This window comes from Cyprinus carpio, chromosome A1, assembly GCF_018340385.1.
Source record: "Cyprinus carpio isolate SPL01 chromosome A1, ASM1834038v1, whole genome shotgun sequence".
Taxonomy (NCBI): domain Eukaryota; kingdom Metazoa; phylum Chordata; class Actinopteri; order Cypriniformes; family Cyprinidae; genus Cyprinus; species Cyprinus carpio.
The window spans coordinates 28,526,781-28,549,487 of NC_056572.1; the positions used below are offsets into that span (position 1 = coordinate 28,526,781).

Consider the following 22,707-nt stretch of genomic DNA (forward strand, 5'->3'; position numbering starts at 1 on the left):
AATGGGTTGTGGTGGTGGTAGTTATGTAGATAATTTGAATGATTATAAAGACTGTTAGCAATTCAGACACAGACAATATTAGTACTATTTCTGTCTGAATCGAAATCAAGACAATATTCTTCACACGCACATTCAGCCCACGAAAAACAGGTTCTGGATGTTATGCTCAGCTATGAGGATACTGTCATTTTTCTGAAGGAAATAATATTTAAAAAGCACATTCCTACTCGTTAAGTTGTACGTTTTTCACAAGAGCTGTCGGGTTGCTCATGCATAAAGAGCAATACAGCACATGATGGGCTATATTACAGTTTACACATGATTTTACACATTTCTCTGATCAATTTCATGATGTGTATAGATAGTTTTCTTGATTTAATACAAATAACAATGCAATTTTATTCATAATAGTCTCCAAATAAAGTTTCACACTTTTAAAACTGCTGAAGTAAAACCATATTCTGAAACGTATGTCACATTGATATCATAATTGCTATAATATTGATATCTGCTGAGTCAATAATACACACACAAGGTGTTTAGGCAGCTTTATGGGCTTATTCTCTATCATTGAAAGTGAATTGTGCAAGTACTTTTAAGCAGCTTTTGCTCAACCGGTTCATGGTTACCTGCTTTTTCCCATTAATTCAGGAAGGTTACCTGCCTGACTGACATTATGTCTTGTATATGAACCTGCTGCTTACTGTATTTCAATATGACTACAGCATTATGTTTCATGTTATCTTTATTAGTTATTGCTCCCACAAGAGTTTTTTTCTTTTTCTCTTCATATTGTTCATAATACAAACATTTGTAGATAATAAATGCTGTAGAAAAGTTAAGTAATGTAGTTAACTAACGTTAACCTTCTAAAGTAACCTTCTTGCAGCGTTTCTCAAATAATCTTGTTTTCTTTAAATGTCAGATATAACACTGAACAGACCATCTGTAAAAATGACATGCATCATTAAACATCCTATTATTTAAGTTTTAAACATCAGGTGAGATTTGTTGCTGCCCGCTGGGGGTCTAAGATTTAAGCTTCTTCATAAAGAAACAAAATATTGATTGAAATGAAAATATCTGAAAGTTGTTTACAGCCATTCTTTGTTTGACACAGTCTATCCTGTTACAGAAAAGTTCTGTAAAACAAAAACTGCCAGAGTAAATCCCAGTGAGTTTTGCTAAGCTTCCCTAGGGCAGTTAGAGAGATCGTCAAACAAAGATGAAATGCTGAAATTCACGTAATGATGTGCGAATTCAGGAACATGCTTTACATTTCAAAGATGTCTCTGTGCTGCTCAACCTGTGACGGCAGTGAAGAAAACTGCAACCCAGACTAAGCACTGTTTGAACTTTAACTCAAAGAAAAGATCTGACAGGTTTAGTCTTCACTCTGAAAGGAAGAAGGACGAGGCTAATCCATAACACTTATTTTTCAAAATATGATCTGGATCTTATTATATATATATGGTACCCTAAGGAACTGAACAAAGGACAGTAATAGGTAAGGATGTGCAGCTGATAAATGATCACAATACTATGTGTTTGGTGTATGTACAGTATATATCTCAGAATTGTGACACTGTTGAATTAGCCCAATTATGAGGATTTCTTTTTTGTGTGATATTCAAATTTGATAAAATACTGCTATTTGGTCAATTGCCAGATGAATTGCTAGCTGTTTTAATAATGTAACAGAGCTGTGTGATGCTATTCTTACATGTTACGATGGAGATTTTGGGTTTCTCCTTTCCTTCCTGAAAAACATTAGCAATTTATTTATTCTGTTAGTGTCACTTTAAATGCAATGAAAGCGTTTATGACACGTTTTACTGAATGTCTGGTAAACTATGCAAAACTGGTTTTAGCCCTGTTGATTTAACACGTACAGTAGCATACATGCTGTGTTTCGAAATGCTGTTGTAAAAATCTTCTAATGCTGTCATTAACTTCTTGTAAGTTGTGGTCTTTTTTTGTGAGCAACACTGCTGTTCAAATGTTTGGAATCAGTAAGACTTGAATAAGATGTAAGATGATCAGTAAGATGTGTTTTAAAGAAGTATCTTATGTTCGTAAAGGCTGCATTTATTTGAACAAAAATACATTAAAAACAGTAATATTGTAAAATATATTTGCAATTTAAAATAATGCTTTCCTATTTTAAAATAAGGTTAAATATAATTTGTTTTTGCAAAGCTAAATTTTCATCAGCCATTAGATGAGTCTTCAGTGTCACATGATCCTTCAGTAATCATTCTAATATGCTGTTTATCAGTGTTGAAAACTGTTGTGCTCATTAATTTGTTTAAAATTCAAAATAGACATTATTTCTAACAATATAAGTCTTTAATGGTTGCCGTGATTTTGCCAAGTAAGATATGTTCCTGGATCAACATCTTTTGATGATCTCGGATCAACATTATTGTCCAAAAATATAGACTTAACACAATCCTTACTCTTTCCATAATTTATTCCTAAAATCAGTGTGAAATAGCTGATTAACAAGGGTGTAAAAGCACCTAACCCTGATTTTAAGCCTAAAGCAGATATTTCCTGAAAAGTTATATCTCTATTCCGATTGACTGATTGGAATGTTGTTCCAGGAACATGTTGTACTTGGTGAAATCACGCTCACCGTCTTTAATATCATTTTTTTATTAATTTAACATCCTTGCTGAATAAAAGTATTATTAAAAAAAAACACACACACACAAAGAAAGAAAAATAAAGAAAGAAAAAAATACTGACCCAAACTTTTTAACAGTAGTGTATATTGTTATGAAAGATTTCTATTTTGAATAAATGTTGTTCTTTTAAACTTTTTATTAATCAACGGATCCTGAAAAAAGTTTTGTAGGTTCCAAAACATTATTAAGCAGCACAACTGTTTTCAACATCAGCATATTAGACTGATTTCTGAAGGATCATGTGACACTGAAGACTGGAGTAATTGCTGATGAAAATCCAGCTTTGCTTCACAGGAATAAATTATATTTTAATGTATATTCAAAAAAAAAAAAATTTAAAATATATATATTTTAAATGAAAGGTCTTAATGTAAATTATGTGAAAATAAAAATGTTTTTCGAACAACCTAGTATGAGATCCTGTTCTAGTACACCCCAAAACAAAATCAAGACTTTGTAAAAGAGCATAATATGACCCCTTTAAAATTATTTTTTTAAAGAAAAAAAGAAAAACATTTTGACATTAAACTTTAATATTTTCTTTTCATTTTTTTTAAATGTTTTTGACAATATAAGGTAGCCTAAGTCATTTAAATAAATAAAATATTAAAACTTCAAAGACATTTTCTTATTAATATATCATTTTCTGATAATGCCAAGCTCTAAAATATTTTATTGGGTAAATGATACATAGTCTTTCAATTACCTTAGCGTTTTATTGTACTAGCAACTGTACTGTAAAATATATACATAGTTATTTTGCATTATTCTGCAAAAAATATTTGAATTTGAACCCACTTGAATTTGTGAGCACAACAAACAAACCCAGATCTTTAAAGGTATAGTTCACCTAAAAATGAAAATTCTGTCATAAATGACTCACCCTCGTGTCATTCCAAACCCATAAGACCTTTGTTCATATATATACATACATATACATACATATTTTTGACAGTAAAGCAAATGTGACGAAGCAGGCGATAGCCAATGAGCGTTCTATTTTACTGCCATAAAACCTGTCGTAAAGCTTCTTAGAGCGGCATTTTTTTTTAAAAAATGTATTGATGCTTATGGTGTGATTGAGTTCTATTTTCAGTCACAGCATGTCGGAGAAAACGCATTTTGTGTCCCATGGAAAAAGTAAACATTACATGAATGTTTAAATGATTGCTGTTATCCATTTTAAGGGTTTAAAGTCTTGTTTAACATTATTCTTTGAAATGAGTTGGCAGCAGAAATCACACAGAACAGAACAAAATGTTATAATGTTATTATTTTGTAGAACATTTTATGTAAAATACATACAAATTCTTATGAGATCATGTTTAATTTGATCATATAAAAATTTAAATGTCATGTAAACATTATTTTTGTGGGGAAGTCGTGGCCTAGTGGTTAAAGAGTTTGACTCCTAACCCTAAGGTTGTGGGTTTGAGTCTCGGGCCGGCAATACCACGACTTAGGTGCCGTTGATCAAGGCGCTGAACCCCCAACTGCTCCCTGGGCGCCGCAGCATAAATGGCTGACCACTGCTCCAAGTGTGTGTTCACTGCTGTGTGTGTGCACTTTGGATGAGTTAAATGCAGAGCACGAATTCTGAGTATGGGTCACCATACTTGGCTGTATGTCACATCACTTTCACTTTCAGTTTTCATAATGCTTAGAATATTCGTGCAGAACTTTGATTATCTATGAAGTAACAGGCATTAGTAAGATGTCAATTAAAAATTGTTTTATTAGAGGAGCCAGATTTTTTCCATTTCAAGAAAAAAATAAAAATAAATAGATACACAGACAAAGTGTTGTTCGGATATTTGAATTTATTCTTAACACACTTGTCTGCTATTGTTAAAGACATGAAAGAGAATAAATAAATAAATTAAATTACTGAAAATCCAGCAGGTTTAAATTCAGATAGAAGAGAAGGAAAAGAATGTGTGCGTGTCTTAGTTCACTGACAATATGTATATTTATATATATATAATAATTCATCGATGTATACAAAAAATTGAAGTATTTAAACTCTCTTTGGAACAAAAATGCAATAAGAATATGGACATCCAAAAATGAATTTATGTAACATTGGCCAGCTGACATCAAGATTTTACTAATATATCTGTAATCTGACCTGTGATTAATAAAAAATAATAAATAAAAAACATGAAAAGCCAGTTTGACAAGTTTGTTTTGTTCAAGTTGTTTAGTTGTTTATGCTGCAGAGAAAATAATTTATTTTCCCTAGCCATTCAGGCATTGACATTTTTGTGGCTGGTAATACCAAATACAACTGAGCTACAAGAAAAGAAATCTGATAACATAACCAGAATCAGTATAAGCATAAATTATGCTTTCTGACTTATGTATAGGGGTGGGAATTACCAGAGGCCCCATGGTACGATATTATCACAATACTTGTGTCACGATATATATTATTGCAATTTTAAATATATTGCAATATTCTGCTATATATTTCAACTTATTACCCTTTTCCAACTTCAAATTATGTCCCCAAATGAAAACTTTGGCAACATCTGTTTTAACTAAAAATAAAAATTTCTCAGTTCGTTTATCTCACTTCAGTTTTATTGCTGCAGTGCAAAATGGGATTGTCAAGCAGACAAACTGACCAACACTTTCATGAAAACCTGTCAAAAATCTTGTATGTACCTGGCAAACTCAGTTATATGTATTACAGTCTAACCTAGTCCACCTTAATTAAATGTAAACAGGTATGCAATGCTGTGCTACTAAAGGTATTTTGAACAATGCAACTTGAACTTGTACAAAAAAGTTGTGCAGACCCTTCAGCAATTGGGGCATTTAAAAGTAAATTACTGTTAAATTTGAAATAAATAAAACATAGTCTTACATCCGATTTAAACGCGGATGGGGCTTTCCTGATAACTTTCCGCGATGTTCTGCTATCTTTATTTTACTAACTGCATGCTGAAGGTGTCCCAGCTGACCTCACCAGAAAATAACTCAACACCACCATCTAGTGGACTGTAAAGAAATTAATTTGATTATTCTATAAAAGATCAATACTTGGCGTCCTTGTTTCGATACATTATTGCCGCGAAAAACATGGCGACCCAGTGTCCCAAAGTCCCCCTGCTAGAAGCAATGACTTGTTTTGTTATTGAGTCGGTGCAATAATTTTTTCATGTATTTGCAGGAACCCAGGTTGACATAAAAAGGACCATGTCGCCCTTAGTGGTTCTATTGATTGTTATAGGTAAATATTTGTTTAAGATTTTAACGTTTGTGCAACATACAGTAGCAGATATGTTTACATTTAGAAACCCTGCAAAAAGTGTCAAACTAATGGTAATTATGTCTCTTCCATCAGGATTGTTGGGGCCAACATGTGAAAATCTAAATAATGTGTCTGATTCAGGTAAAAACTATCTACCCTTGTCTACAGTGGAGAAGTAACAACAGTAAATGAAAAATAAATAAATAAAATAAAAATAACAGAATAGCCAATATCTTTTTTTTATTATTGTTACGTCTTTCACATCGTCAGCAGTTTCACATCATAAGCGATCAGCAGACCAAAGCGCCAACAACAGGACCCAGGTGAATGTAAGGCCATGGCACCTTTAAAAATTTTCACTACTCATTTAACGCATTTTAAACAGCATTTTTCTTTATCTCTATAGAACAGCGCACTGGAATATTGGCCTGTGGCCAACCGTACAGATATTAAAACTTTTAGGTAAGTGAGAAAATAGAAAACAGAAAAGGCCCAAAGAAAAAACAAAATGTTGTTCTCAAAGTAGTATTAGTAACAATAATAATAATACAATTATTAAAACTATTAAGAAACAACCACATTATTTTTCTTCCAAAATGTTTTCATTTTATAGTAATTGTAAACCTTTGGTGTGCAGCACTTTGTTTGCCATCAAATGAAAAGAATCGTTACATTTTCATTTGATTACATTTTAAAAGATTCAGTTCTTAAAGGGGTCATCGGATGCCCATTTTCCACAAGTTGGTATGATTTTTAGAAGTCTTAATGAAAAGTCTATAACATACTTTGGTTAAAATTTCTCAGTGGCAGTGTAAAAAACACCCTTTTTACCTTGTCAAAATCAGCTCTGCAAAAATCATCCCGTGTTTTGCATATTGCTTTAAATGCTAATGAGCTTTGCTGACCCCGCCCTTCTCTTTTGTGGGGTGACTAACTGTGCTTAGAGACTGTTTACTTTAGCTGCATTTAGACGTGAAACTTGCTAACTAGCACGTTGTTAGGAACAGCAATTGCAAAGATTCATAAAAAACAAACCTTATACTCACTTCTGCTGTAAATTAAGTGAAGCTGGATTACGAATGATTTGCACAAACATAAACACATTTAGGTAGATCGGGGGCGCATTCCCTTCACAAACAAAATTAACCCACTGCGTCTTCAGCGGCTCAGATGTCGGGAGTAAATGACGACTGCTATGTTCATTATTACATCCAACAACAAAACACCTCAATCGCTATGGAGCCATTCTTGTCTACATCTGTTGGACTGTTACAGCTCACTCAGGCCGGATCTCTACGCACTATACCCGGCCGAGCGGAAGTGCTCGCAGGCGGCGTCGAGATCGTAAACCAAGGCGGGGGAAGTGCGGAGGTCTAAGAGCTAAGCTAAAGCTAACACCGCTCCGGCTCTCTTTACCCAGCATTTTCCTCACTAATGTGTGGTCACTGGTGAACAAAATGGACGAGTCACGACTTCGCATCACCCTCAGTAAGAGACTTTTGGATTGCAATGTCATGGTTTTCACAGAAACATGGCTACACAGTGACGTACCCAATAATGCTATTGAGCTAGCCAGACGCTACACGCTCCAGACAGATAGGACAGCAGATGACTCCGGCAAGACAAGAGGCGGCGGATTGTGCATTTATGTTAACAAAGCTCACACCAATTTGCCTACCGTAGCAATAGGAGCACAGAGGATGCAGTATACACAACGCTGCACTCTGTACTCACACACTTGGACAATAACAACACATATGTACGGATGTTGTTTGTTGACTTCAGCGCAGCATTTAACACTGTCACTCCCTCCAAGCTGACCACAAAACTTGGAGACCTGGACATTAACACCTCCCTCTGCAACTGGATTATGGACTTTCTGACCAACAGACCTCAGCATGTTATGTCAGGCCACACCTGCTCCCCCACCATCACACTCAACACCGGCGTACCACAGGGCTGTGTGCTGAGCCCATTCCTCTACTCCCTTCAAGTTCCTGGGAACCATCATCTCGGGGGACCTGTCCTGGACCACAAACACCTCCAGCTTGGTCAAGAAGGCTCACCAGCTCCTCTTCTTCCTCAGGACACTGAAGAAGAACCAGCTGTCTTCAGCCATCCTGGTGAACTTTTACCGGTGTGCGATCGAGAGCATCCTGACCAGTTGCATCACAGTCTGGTATTGGAACTGCTCAGTTGCTGACCGCAAGGCACTGCAGAGGGTGGTGAAAACCTCCCAACGCATCACAGAGGGACACCACTTCCTGCTATTGAGGACATCCAGAGAAAACGCTGTCTACGTCGAGCTCGCAGCATTCTTAAGGACTCCTCTCACCCTGACCATAGACTGTTTAACCTCTTGCCCTCCAGGAGGCGTTTCAGAAGCCTCTGGACAAGGACCAGCAGACTCAGGAATAGCTTTTTCCCTACAGCTGCACCCCCCTCCCAACACACACACACCAAACACACACACTCCTCACCCCTCCTCAACACTACATCTGGTTTACAAACAAACAAACAAAAACAGTTCACTTGTTATTACTTACCCTACTGTCCAGAATACTGAATAATCCGTTTGCACACTGGAATATTTTTCTATGCACTTTTTTTACTGTCCATTGCACTAGTGTAAATGATGTTCATATGTTCATAGTTTCTGTTTATAGTGTACATACACTTTTTATTTTTATTTTTATTTTTTAGTATTTAAAAATCTGTAAATTATGTCCATAGTACTGCCTTATCTGTATATTTATTGTACATTTGTAACATATTGTAGACATATTGTTCATTGCCTTGTACCTTTCATGTGCAATGACAATAAATTTTAACCTAATCTAATCTAATCTAATCTAATCTAAGTTAAAACGGCACTGTCAATCAACAATCGTGGGAGCCGACTTCGTCCATGTGACGTCACACAGACAAGAAGCTGAGAATGGCCTGATTTTAAAAAAGGGGATATTATTTTTACGGATTGAATAAAAACCACTGGGTGGATTTTTATCATTATGCGTAGATGTGTACACACAGTGCCAACATACATTTATGTTCAAACTACATGTAAAAGTGAATTTAGCATTCGATGACCCCTTTAATATTTTATGCCTTCATTTGATTACCACTATTTTTGGTAATAAAGTTATGTAATGTAAAGTTACATGTATATGTATTAAATTACAAATACAGAAACATTAAAACAGACAACACAGAATTTCTAAACAGATAAAACATTTCATATGACCATATTATTATAAACATTGTAATAAAATATAATTTTTTTCAAATTTTATGAGTTAATTTTTTTATTTAATCAAACCATTAAAATAGAATGCAGAAAAATGAGCATGTAAAACAATGAATTTGAGAACAATAAAATGAAGAAAAAATAAAACAGATTTCATAGGGCCCTAAAAATATAATTATTGTTAAACTTTTAATAAACAGTTGTTAAAATGTTAAAGTTTTATTATTTCAATTCAACTGAACATGCTTTTTGATGACTACAATTTAATTTTGTTGTGGGGGGGGTTCTTTTTAACAAAATGGAAGGGCATTTCTTTTTAACAAAATGTGTTTTCTACTACAAAATAATATATGTTAATAATAATTTTATCTTTCAGGAAAGGATCACTAGTTATTTCCAGACAGTACTGGTACCCCGTTTTAGAAATAGGTAACAAATCAATATTTAAGTAATTTTCTAATTACTTAAACATATTTAGTCTGTCGATATGCTTTTCTCTGTATGCAATTTCTTTCTTTCTTTCTTTATTTATTTATTTATTGCAGCCATTAAAAAAAGCCCCACATCCCCTGCAATAACCCCAGCCACAACACCAACAGAGTCATTCAACTCATCACCAGTAACAACTATGTTGCCCACTTCATTTTTCCCAACAACTGCACAAACAACCACTTCAGGGCCATCAACAACCAAAACAACAATGTCTACAATTTCACTAGAGCCCCTAATTACCAGCACTCAAGCACATATCAGCAAACAGAAGACCACTCCAAGTGAAATCTCAGAAACCACAACAGAGCTTCAAACTTCAGCACTGCCACCAACAATCACCACTCCAACAATAATCTTACCAACTACCAACTCAAGACAACAAACAACCATCACACATACTACAACTTCAACAACGCTACCAAAAACTACCACTTCAAACCATATAACATTAGAAACTCCAACATCAGAGGGTGCTACAACCATTACGCAGACAGCCACTGTAAAGGATGGCTCAAATGCTCCAAGGGTAACAACAACTGCCATTTCATCCGCAAGTCTACCTGCTACATCAAGAGCAGGAGTAAGTTTTGAAAGTACAACAGCTGAAAGAACATCCATAACTGCATCACCGGTATCAGATACTACTTTATGGTCTGCAGTGGCACCAGGAACAACAATGGCAGCAACAAAAATTGTAATACCCCAAACAGGTTTGACAAAATATGTTATGATTACACACTACCGTTCAAAGGTTTAGGAATGTTATAGATTTTTAAATGTTTTTGAAAGAAGTCTCTTATGCTCTGCTGCATTAATTTAATAAAACATTAAATATTATTACAATTTTATTACAATATTATTAAAATACAATTACAACACTTTTTATTTTAATATATTTTTTAAATGAATGTTGTGTTTGAATGTAGTTCCTTCATCACTAGTGGCAACAAACAGGGTCATCAAAATAAAGTTTTTTTGTTTTGTTTTAACTTTACACGTCATGTTAAGAATGTCATGGCAAGTGCTGAAATTCTGTCACCAGTTAAACCAGTGAGACAATTCTGTAATTAAAGGGATACTTTAACCAAAAAAAAATCTGCCATAATTTACTCTCCCTCATGTCATTCTAATCAGTGAGACAATTCTGTAATTAAAGGGATACTTTAAGCAAAAAATTCTGGCATAATTTTTTGTCCCAAAACTTCATAAAGAGATCGTAAAACTAATGTAAATCAAGCAGTTTAGTCCAAATTTTCTCGATCACTTTACATGTTGAACAGGTTTAAGTTAGGCTTTTTCCCCCACATTTTTACATTGATCAGCAAAAATAAACATAAGCTCAACCATACTTGCTTGATGTGCAAGGACAAACCTCATTGGTTTTTTGTGGAAACTCAAATGTGCTGCGTAACACACGAGAATGAACCTCATTGGTTCTCATAGTCACACGTCAAGCAAGCATGCTTGAGCTTCTGTTTGCCATAACTGATGTGTGCCTTGATTGATGTTTATATGTCAATAAAAGCCTAAATTAAATCTGTTCATCATATTAAGTGATCAAGTCTCTTACAACAATTTGGACTAAACCGCTCAATATATATGGATTAATTTTACAATCTTTTAATTAACTTTTGAAGTGTCAAAGTGGTAGTTGCATAGACTGTCAATGCAGGGACAGAAATCTCTCATATTCCATGAGAAATATCTTCATTTGTGTTGCGGATTTAGAATGACATGAGAGTGAGTAAATGATGACAGAATTTTAATTTTTGGGTAAACTATCCCTTTGCGATAATAAAGATGAGCTTCAGGAAAAGCAGAGAGACATTGTTTGAAATAATGTGAAGTTTTTGGGTTAGCCCTTTTGTCATTTTTTTAACAGGGCCATTAATAATAAATATACACTGCAATGGAAAACAACAGCAAGCAAAATAACCAAGCAAAGTAATATTTAAAAGAAAATTGAAAGAGGAACATTTTAAGAAAGGAAAAGAAAAAAACAAAGAAAGAAAGAAAACAGTTGATAAAACAGTTGATTGCTGATTACTACTGATATTGTTACACTAATCGATTCGAATGTTATTAATGTACCCTAACTTGATGCTAATTTGCTATACCTATAGGGGCCGTGACAACAATTCAGCTTACACAAACAGTATCTACAACAGAGGCAGTGTCAAGCAATGCAGTACAATCTGCAATAACAGAGTCATCATCACCTCAAGTCACAACAGAACCTTTAACAACCAAAACAGTTTCAATAACACCAAATGAAACAACAGTGTCTGCATCAGAAACAGCACCGCCAACAACAAAATTACCATCATCTAATGCGATTTTTACAGCTGCCGAGGCAACAAGTGCAACTACTTTAACATCAACAGGAGCATCATCAGCATTGCCAGCAACGTTTGGGGCACAACCACAGCAGCAACTGTTAGCAATGAACCAGAATCAACCAAGAACACACTAGCTGTGGGTCCATCTACTGTGTTACATACTGTGGCACGAGATACAGTCACAACAACATCGACAAGCTTAGCAGAGGCTACTACTGCACCCAAAGCTTCAACCTTGGTACAAGTGACATCTCAAGTCACACCAGAACCCTCAACAGTCCAAAAGGAAACTACAACATTAATGTCAGTAAAGCCAGTAACATCAGAAGTCTCCACCACTGTCGAAAGAGTGACACAAGAACCTACAACGCATGCTGACACTGGTTCTTCATCAGCAGGAATAACTACATTGACAGCATCTGGTACAACAAAATCAACATTTGCTCCTACTACAGTAGCACCAAAAACAGAGGGATCATCACCTTTACCTGAAACAGGTGAAGTAAAGACAACAACTGCAAGAACATCCGGAACTACAGAATCATCTGCAGAAGCCCCAACATCGTTGGTACGAACAATAAGTGCAACTACTGCAGCATCAGCAGGAGTGACATCAGCATTGCCAGCAACAGCACTGGGCTCAACCACAGCAGCAACTGTTAGCAATGAACCAGAATCAACCAAGAACACACTAGCTGTGGGTTCATCTACTGTGTTACATTCCGTGGCAGTAGATACAGTCACAACAACATCGATAACAAGCTTAGCAGAGTCTACTACTGCACCCAAAGCTTCAACATTGGTACCAGTGACATTTCAAGTCACAAAAGAACCCTCAACAGTCCAAAAGGAAACTACAACATTAATGTCAGTAAAGCCAGTAACATCAGAAGTCTCCACCACTGTCGAAAGAGTGACACAAGAACCTACAACGCATGCTGACACTGGTTCTTCATCAGCAGGAATAACTACATTGACAGCATCTGGTACAACAAAATCAACATTTGCTCCTACTACAGTAGCACCAAAAACAGAGGGATCATCACCTTTACCTGAAACAGGTGAAGTAAAGACAACAACTGCAAGCACATCCATAACTAGAGAATCATCTGCAGAAGCCCCAACATTATTGGTACGAACAACAAGTGCAACTACTGCAGCATCAGCAGGAGTGACATCAGCATTGCCAGCAACAGCACTGGGCTCAACCACAGCAGCAACTGTTAGCAATGAACCAGAATCAACCAAGAACACACTAGCTGTGGGTTCATCTACTGTGTTACATTCCGTGGCAGTAGATACAGTCACAACAACATCGACAACAAGCTTAGCAGAGTCTACTACTGCACCCAAAGCTTCAACCTTGGTACCAGTGACATTTCAAGTCACAAAAGAACCCTCAACAGTCCAAAAGGAAACTACAACATTAATGTCAGTAAAGCCAGTAACATCAGAAGTCTCCACCACTGTCGAAAGAGTGACACAAGAACCTACAACGCATGCTGACACTGGTTCTTCATCAGCAGGAATGACTACATTGAGAGCATCTGGTACAACAAAATCAACATTTGCTCCCACTACAGCAGCACCAAAAACAGAGGGATCATCATCTTTACCTAAAACAGGTGACGTAAAGTCAACAACTGCAAGCACATCCATAACTAGAGAATCATCTGCAGAAGCCCCAACATTATTGGTACGAACAACAAGTGCAACTACTGCAGCATCAGCAGGAGTGACATCAGCATTGCCAGCAACAGCACTGGGCTCAACCACAGCAGCAACTGTTAGCAATGAACCAGAATCAACCAAGAACACACTAGCTGTGGGTCCATCTACTGTGTTACATACTGTGGCAGGAGATACAGTCACAACAACATCGACAACAAGCTTAGCAGAGTCTACTACTGCACCCAAAGCTTCAACCTTGGTACAAGTGACATCTCAAGTCACACCAGAACCCTCAACAGTCCAAAAGGAAACTACAACATTAATGTCAGTGAAGCCAGTAACAGTGGCCCATACATCAGAAGTCTCCATCACCGTCGAAAGAGTGACACAAGAACCTACAACGCATGCTGACACTGGTTCTTCATCAGCAGGAATAACTACATTGACAGCATCTGGTACAACAAAATCAACATTTGCTCCCTCTACAGCAGCACCAAAAACAGAGGGATCATCATCTTTACCTAAAACAGGTGACGTAAAGTCAACAACTGCAAGCACATCCATAACTATAGAATCATCTGCAGAAGCCCCAACATTATTGGTACGAACAACAAGTGCAACTACTGCAGCATCAGCAGGAGTGACATCAGCATTGCCAGCAACAGCACTGGGCTCAACCACAGCAGCAACTGTTAGCAATGAACCAGAATCAACCAAGAACACACTAGCTGTGGGTTCATCTACTGTGTTACATTCCGTGGCAGTAGATACAGTCACAACAACATCGACAACAAGCTTAGCAGAGTCTACTACTGCACCCAAAGCTTCAACCTTGGTACCAGTGACATTTCAAGTCACAAAAGAACCCTCAACAGTCCAAAAGGAAACTACAACATTAATGTCAGTAAAGCCAGTAACATCAGAAGTCTCCACCACTGTCGAAAGAGTGACACAAGAACCTACAACGCATGCTGACACTGGTTCTTCATCAGCAGGAATGACTACATTGAGAGCATCTGGTACAACAAAATCAACATTTGCTCCCACTACAGCAGCACCAAAAACAGAGGGATCATCATCTTTACCTAAAACAGGTGACGTAAAGTCAACAACTGCAAGCACATCCATAACTAGAGAATCATCTGCAGAAGCCCCAACATTATTGGTACGAACAACAAGTGCAACTACTGCAGCATCAGCAGGAGTGACATCAGCATTGCCAGCAACAGCACTGGGCTCAACCACAGCAGCAACTGTTAGCAATGAACCAGAATCAACCAAGAACACACTAGCTGTGGGTCCATCTACTGTGTTACATACTGTGGCAGGAGATACAGTCACAACAACATCGACAACAAGCTTAGCAGAGTCTACTACTGCACCCAAAGCTTCAACCTTGGTACAAGTGACATCTCAAGTCACACCAGAACCCTCAACAGTCCAAAAGGAAACTACAACATTAATGTCAGTGAAGCCAGTAACAGTGGCCCATACATCAGAAGTCTCCATCACCGTCGAAAGAGTGACACAAGAACCTACAACGCATGCTGACACTGGTTCTTCATCAGCAGGAATAACTACATTGACAGCATCTGGTACAACAAAAATCAACATTTGCTCCCTCTACAGCAGCACCAAAAACAGAGGGATCATCATCTTTACCTAAAACAGGTGACGTAAAGTCAACAACTGCAAGCACATCCATAACTATAGAATCATCTGCAGAAGCCCCAACATTATTGGTACGAACAACAAGTGCAACTACTGCAGCATCAGCAGGAGTGACATCAGCATTGCCAGCAACAGCACTGGGCTCAACCACAGCAGCAACTGTTAGCAATGAACCAGAATCAACCAAGAACACACTAGCTGTGGGTCCATCTACTGTGTTACATACTGTGGCAAGAGATACAGTCACAACAACATCGACAACAAGCTTAGCAGAGTCTACTACTGCACCCAAAGCTTCAACCTTGGTACAAGTGACATCTCAAGTCACACCAGAACCCTCAACAGTCCAAAAGGAAACTACAACATTAATGTCAGTGAAGCCAGTAACATCAGAAGTCTCCACCACTGTCGAAAGAGTGACACAAGAACCTACGACGCATGCTGACACTGGTTCTTCATCAGCAGGAATAACTACATTGACAGCATCTGGTACAACAAAATCAACATTTGCTCCCACTACAGCAGCACCAAAAACAGAGGGATCATCATCTTTACCTGAAACAGGTGAAGTAAAGACAACAACTGCAAGCACATCCATAACTACAGAATCATCTGCAGAAGCCCCAACATCGTTGGTACGAACAACAAGTGCAACTACTGCAGCATCAGCAGGAGTGACATCAGCATTGCCAGCAACAGCACTGGGCTCAACCACAGCAGCAACTGTTAGCAATGAACCAGAATCAACCAAGAACACACTAGCTGTGGGTCCATCTACTGTGTTACATACTGTGGCACGAGATACAGTCACAACAACATCGACAACAAGCTTAGCAGAGTCTACTACTGCACCCAAAGCTTCAACCTTGGTACCAGTGACATCTCAAGTCACACCAGAACCCTCAACAGTCCAAAAGGAAACTACAACATTAATGTCAGTGAAGCCAGTAACAGTGGCCCACACATCAGAAGTCTCCACCACTGTCGAAAGAGTGACACAAGAACCTACAACGCATGCTGACACTGGTTCTTCATCAGCAGGAATAACTACATTGACAGCATCTGGTACAACAAAATCAACATTTGCTCCCACTACAGCAGCACCAAAAACAGAGGGATCATCATCTTTACCTGAAACAGGTGAAGTAAAAACAACAACTGCAAGAACATCCAGAACTTCAGAATCATCTGCAGAAGCCTCAACATTGTTGGTACGAACAACAAGTGCAACTACTGCAGCATCAGCAGGAGTGACATCAGCATTGCCAGCAACAGCACTGGGCTCAACCACAGCAGCAACTGTTAGCAATGAACCAGAATCAACCAAGAACACACTAGCTGTGGGTCCATCTACTGTGTTACATACTGTGGCAGGAGATACAGTCACAACAACATCGACAACAAGCATAGCAGAGTCTACTACTGCACCCAACGCTTCAACCTTGGTACTAGTGACATCTCAAGTCACAACAGAACCCTTAACAGTCCAAAAGGGATCTACAACATTAATGTCAGTAAAGCCAGTAACAGTGGCCCACACATCAGAAGTCTCCACCACTGTCGAAAGAGTGACACAAGAACCTACAACACATGCTGACACTGGTTCTTCATCAGCAGGAATAACTACATTGACAGCATCTGGTACAACAAAATCAACATTTGCTCCCACTACAGCAGCAGCCCCAAAAACAGAGGGATCATCAACTATACCTGAGACAGGTGAAGTAAAAACAACAACTGCAAGAACATCCAGAACTTCAGAATCATCTGCAGAAGCCTCAACATTGTTGGTACGAACAACAAGTGCAACTACTGCAGCATCAGCAGGAGTGACATCAGCATCACCAGCAACTACAGCAGGGACCACCACAGCAACAATAACTACAACTGAAGATGCAGTGACAACAAGAGAGTCTGCTACTGCGCCCAAAGCTTCTACCTGGGTACCAGTGACATCAGCATTGCCAGCAACTGCATCAGGGACAACTACAGCAGCTACTGTTAGCAGTGAACCAGAATCAACCAAGAATACATCAGCTGAGGTTTCATCCCCTGTATTACATTCTGAAACAATGACAACAACAACAGCAACAACAATGAAGCCAGTAACAGTATCTCATACTTCAGAGGTCTCCACCACTGTCGAAAGAATGACACAAAAACCTACAAATCAACCTGAAACTGGTTCTTTATCAACAGGACATACTACGTTGAACAACTTTGGTACCACAGATTCAGAAATTACACTGACGACAGAGGCCACAAACACTGATCCTCCTACCATAGACGAGGGAAGCATACACTTAAGATTCAGTCTAAATGAAACTTTCAGAGAAGTATATAGCAACCGATCATCCCCTGAATTCTTTGCATTGGCATCACATGTGGTAAATGTGGTAAGTCTAACTTGTTTTGCAAACATAAATGCCATTTACTTTTAAAAGGATATTTATCAAATCAGCTGGTACATCATGGTTCTTTACAGTAACACAAAATTCATGAAATAATTCGCCATTTTCTAACAACATTTCTGCAGATACAGTGAAATTTATAAGCATTAAGAAAAGAGATCTAGAAGGAAATCACTATAAAAGGAAAGTTGAAATACCAAAGAAATACAGAGTTCTGGCATGAAACTCTGATGGCGCAGTCCGATAGGTCTAACCCAGTCTGACCTAATGACATCATTATCACATGGCACAGCTGATTGGTTTCTCTGTATTGGTAGCCAATGAGCTCGCTGCTCAACATTCAAATATATGACTAGAGTTTGCCGTAGCGGTGCAGATTGCTTAAGAACCCCTCCACCTTCCCCAGCACAACCTGTATAGATCTGCTATGAGGTGATTCATGTATGCTATGTGGTTATTTCATGTATGCTATATTTGAAGCAGCATGTTGTGGATGTATTGGCAGTAGCAAGTCTCTGTACTTGCTCTGCTGCAGCAGCAGCGTAGCAGATCTATTCCGCCAAGACCAAATACATTAATATTGTCATGTACATTACCATGCCAATCCCTACGAGAGTTGTCATGACAGAACTGAATATGAACACACAATACACTATACTGCTAATTACTGTTCAGTAAAAATAAATAAATAAATTCAGCATCCTCTGCCAAATTGCATAACAGTATTGGTAATGACATTATTTTGCTATACTATAGTAATATCTTATAGTCAGTCAATATCTAATATCTAATAGTCAAGTAATATCAATATCTCATCGGCTTCTGCAGATGATTCAATAATATAAATACAGAACACGAAGTACTTGGGTGTACAACATGTGCGACATTAATTACTGTACAGAGAATAGTGAAAGTTCTCTTATCTGCTACTATGTACTGTAATTATCAGGGTTGCCAACTCTCACGCATCTGGCGTGACACTCACGCTTTCAGCATCAATCTCACGCTCTCACGCACACGCAAGAAATGTCACGCCAAAATCCATTTTTCTCCCCTCTCAATCCGTTAATTTTCTGTTGATGACTTGACCACAGCGTATTAATGACAGGAGAGGAGTTTAATGACCACAGCTGTTAAATCTCCCTACAACGTTCTCACTGCAGTATTCTCTGATCGTTGATTGACTAAAAACCTTGCACCTGATACGTCAGTTGCGTGTGAGAAGTTCAGAGAGAGTTCGGAGCATAGGTTCGGAGTCGGCACGTGTGAAAGTTTGGAAGACAATCAAGGAAAGCAAATAATAAAATGGTGAGCCTTGTCACTGCAAACGTACTTGACTAATCATTCTGTGTGCCGAGACTAAGTTACAGACTTCAACTATAGTTGCAAATGTTGTCTGACGTGCGTTATGTTATGATGTGGTCTAGCTAAATTGCTCAATAAAAATAGTCTTATGCAGGGTCCGAAATTAACACCCGCCAAGCGCCAAATGCCGGTAGATTTTCCGTTTGGCGTGTAAATCTCAAAATGCTATCCGCCACACTGGCGGGTTAATGTTCATACCAAAATATGAAATTTTCAGTGCGCACGAGCAGAGAGAGAGAGAGAGCCCCGGCCGCGCGCGCACTCAATATTCAGAGCGGCCAAAGCGTCAAGCTTCCCCGTACTTTTTGACAAGCGTCTTTGACAAAGCGACCAGAGCTTCTTTGCAGCTCAAGTCGGCGGCGGTGTGTACGTACAGTTAACGCTCTATTTGTTGACGGCGCTGAGGAAAAAGGATATGAAGCTCCTGCCACTGGAAGAAGCGGTCCCCACCCATTTGTGGCCTCGCACCCATCAAAGCCGCGCACTCGCGGATCTCCGCCGCTGGCCAGGCTGCTTCTGCTTTACACACCATGGCCGTTATTTTCTAGAGAAAATGAGTTTTCTCATAGCGTTTGCAACGCAATACTCTTTCCCTTATCTCTCAGGGAACCGAGGTTACGTAAGTAACCGAGTACGTTCTGCCTTCCCTTACACACGAGTCAGGTAACAAAACTGACAAAAATAAAAATATTTCACTCCAATGATAGTAATATTTCATACATTTCTCTGATTTTGATCAATATATAGATTTTTTTTATTATTATACATTTCAAATTTTGCTCTGGACAATTTTTCATGTTTGTATTCAACATAATAGGCCTACCTTATTATCTCAATTAAATGTACTGAAATGAATATATGTGACAAAAAAAAGGCTGTTTATTATTTTGACCGGTAAAAATATGCTTGGCTGGTGGATTTTTTCATCTACCAGTCCCCGTGGCAGGTGAGCCAAAAAGTTAATTTCTGACCTAATTACGTTTTGTTAGATGAGTTTGCTGAAATATTTCAAAAGAAAGATGGAGATGATGGAGAGGAGAAGAATCAAGAAGAGCTTCAGCAGGTAAGCTAGTCACATAATTTGACTAGCTTTATACAAAGTAAACAAGGCAGACATTGATTTTTAAAATTAGGGTTACCAAACATTTTCTCCGCGCACACGTGCAAACTGAAATTTTAGTCTCACTCCAGCCAAAGTCCCAAAGTTGGCAACCCTGAATTATACAGTAGGTGTCTGTGTGTGAAAACAGGTGAATTGTGTTTAAAATTTTGAGAAATGTGTCCTTGTTTCGAAAACTGAATGAATGGTTTGGGAAATTCGGGCCAAATGATGTTATGTCAGTTACAATGTGTTTGCAAAAAAAGGCTAGTGCATACTAAAAAGAAAGCACTCACATTTTGATGTTTTATGTCTAAAACTAGTCTGTGACAAAGAGCCCAAGATCGTAGTACTCTCTGAGTACTCATAAACGCTACAACAAATTTGTTCAATAAACTTAAATCAATTTAGAAAATATTTTCCATACAGTTACTATATGTTTGTTCAACAACACTAGAACAAGCTATGGCGATATTGGAACTATTGATAAATAATTGAAACATTTAAACATAATCAATTAATTAAGCAACCAACAGTTTAATTTAAAAAAAAAGGTGCGCGTAAGGAACCTACCATTTACTGCAGCACGGCTCCCAAACAGAAGATCATGATGATATTGTTTTGAGAAAAATGTTGTGCTATTCCGATAGCATGTGAAGGCAGAATTAACCACAAGAGATTGCAAAAGTCAAAGCGCCACTAGGTGGCGCTAACAACCAAACAATGCTACCCCTGGCCTATTCATCCAGCCATTCTCCAAATCGCTTGTTATATGTAGGGTGGTGATGGTGGTGATGGGGATTGCTGGAGGCTATTCGTACCATGCTGGAAAGTTAATCCAAATGTTATTTACATTAAAAACAATTCTTTCAAGAAATGATTTTTTAATAGAAAAACAAATTTTTCCATTTATACTAGTCTAAAATAAAAATGACTGAATTAGCTTTTTTATTCACATGAGGGGAGTGCATATTATTATTGTTGTTATTATTATATTAGGATAAATCCCATGCTGTACTCTATTTTAGGTAAAATTATCATATTTTTCATCACATGCAGATAAACAGAATTTACAGGGCAAGCTATCTCAGAGGATACAGGCGAAGCAGAGTCAACTTTTTCACGTAAGCATGACTGCTGTGGTATTTGAAATTCATCATAAAGATGTCCATGATGTTTTTAACAGACTGGGGGTTAAAAATTATCCTTTTTTATTATTACAATTTCTAGGAGTGGCTCCATTAAAGTTGATATGACTCTTATCTTTGAGAATTCTTCTATAGTCCCAAGCTCATTTGAGGTAGAAGCTATTCTTAACAAGAACGCTCTGAATGGTTCCATACCTCTGGACATCATACTTGATACTATCAAAGCAGGTGAGTTTGACATACAGTACACAAATAAGCATGACAATTAAATCATTAGAATTTCAAAGTTTCATGTGTGCTATACATTTTCTATTACAGGGGATCTAGTTACTTCTACACCAGTGCCTATCACAAATGCAACTGTTGAATCTACCACCATGAAATACACATCGGGTGCAAATGGTATTTTCCAACTAATACTATGCTTCAGTGTTAAATAGTATTTTGTTTAATACTTTTAAATACATAATATACAGTATTTAATATACCACATAGTGTGTAGTGTATCACCCCCTGAGAACTCATTGCTGTATATTCTTATCTTATTTTATGTTTCTGTACTTCTTACCTTTTCAGAGTACACAAACACCACCTCTAGTGGCTTTCCATGGATGGTACGCTGTTCACTTATGACTATATATCCAGCCATTATTGTTTTATTAGCACAAACATTGTTATGGTGATTTTAAAGTGCACTTGAAAGTTCACTAAAGAAACAAAATGAAAGACACCATGTTTAATATAATAGTTAAGCTGATTTTATTAGTGAAGATGGACAAATGTTGTAGAAGTTTGTTTTATGCAGAGACTATATTTTATGCAGAGACTATAGAGACTATAGTTTTTTAGGACCATCAGCCTATTAAATATAATTTATCTGAGAAGGGCTAGTCATCAGGGATTTGAGCAATTTAATTGTTTGTGTCAGATTAAAAAAAAAAAAAAAAAATATATATATATATATATATATATATATGTGTGTGTGTGTGTGTGTGTGTGTGTGTGTGTGTGTGTGTGTTGGTTTGGAACTCAAGTGTACAAAGATGCTTCACTTCATTTGTTTATAAACATTATTTGGTTACCTATATTCCTATATTATTGCATCTGATCAGTGTCTTCTTTGTTATTAAAGTTAATGCATTCTGTTGTACTCTTTGCTTTCTATATTTAACCATGGTACCAGTAGTGCATTTTTTTCACCCAAATCAACATTCTCTTTATATATATATTTATATAGCTTTTACTCAAAACATTAAAGTTAATAGACAAATCTAGAAATATCCTGTCTGAGCAGATGGAGTGCGTTGTAAAACCCAAC

At 37.5% G+C, this 22,707-nt stretch overlaps 2 protein-coding genes across 2 annotated transcripts; both read left to right on the forward strand.

Annotated features, from left to right (window-relative positions):
- Positions 1-1,277: 1,277 nt before the first annotated feature.
- muc13a (mucin 13a, cell surface associated) lies at positions 1,278-15,295 on the forward strand (the record flags this gene model as incomplete). The annotated part of the gene is made up of 8 exons (XM_042760487.1): positions 1,278-1,507; positions 5,866-5,925; positions 6,040-6,087; positions 6,220-6,275; positions 6,353-6,408; positions 9,570-9,622; positions 9,739-10,395; positions 11,809-15,295. A coding segment is annotated over exon 8 (2,970 nt), but the record flags the coding sequence as incomplete, so codon positions are not given.
- Positions 15,296-15,304: 9 nt separating this feature from the next.
- On the forward strand, positions 15,305-22,539 carry LOC109045284 (flocculation protein FLO11-like). Its single transcript, XM_019063174.2, has 5 exons — positions 15,305-17,762; positions 21,301-21,365; positions 21,472-21,617; positions 21,708-21,791; positions 21,966-22,539. Exons 1-5 carry the CDS (start codon positions 15,735-15,737, stop codon positions 22,070-22,072), a joined length of 2,430 nt encoding a protein of 809 aa, XP_018918719.2. The 5' UTR covers positions 15,305-15,734; the 3' UTR covers positions 22,073-22,539.
- Positions 22,540-22,707: the final 168 nt, after the last annotated feature.

Coding starts and splice junctions, on each gene's coding strand:
- LOC109045284 (XM_019063174.2), top strand. CDS start 15,735: ATGTCAGTGAAGCCAGTAACATCAGAAGTCTCCACCACTGTCGAAAGA. Junction 17,763..21,300: donor CATCACATGTGGTAAATGTG/GTAAGTCTAACT, acceptor CATCACATGCAG/ATAAACAGAATTTACAGGGC. Junction 21,618..21,707: donor ACTTGATACTATCAAAGCAG/GTGAGTTTGACA, acceptor TTTCTATTACAG/GGGATCTAGTTACTTCTACA.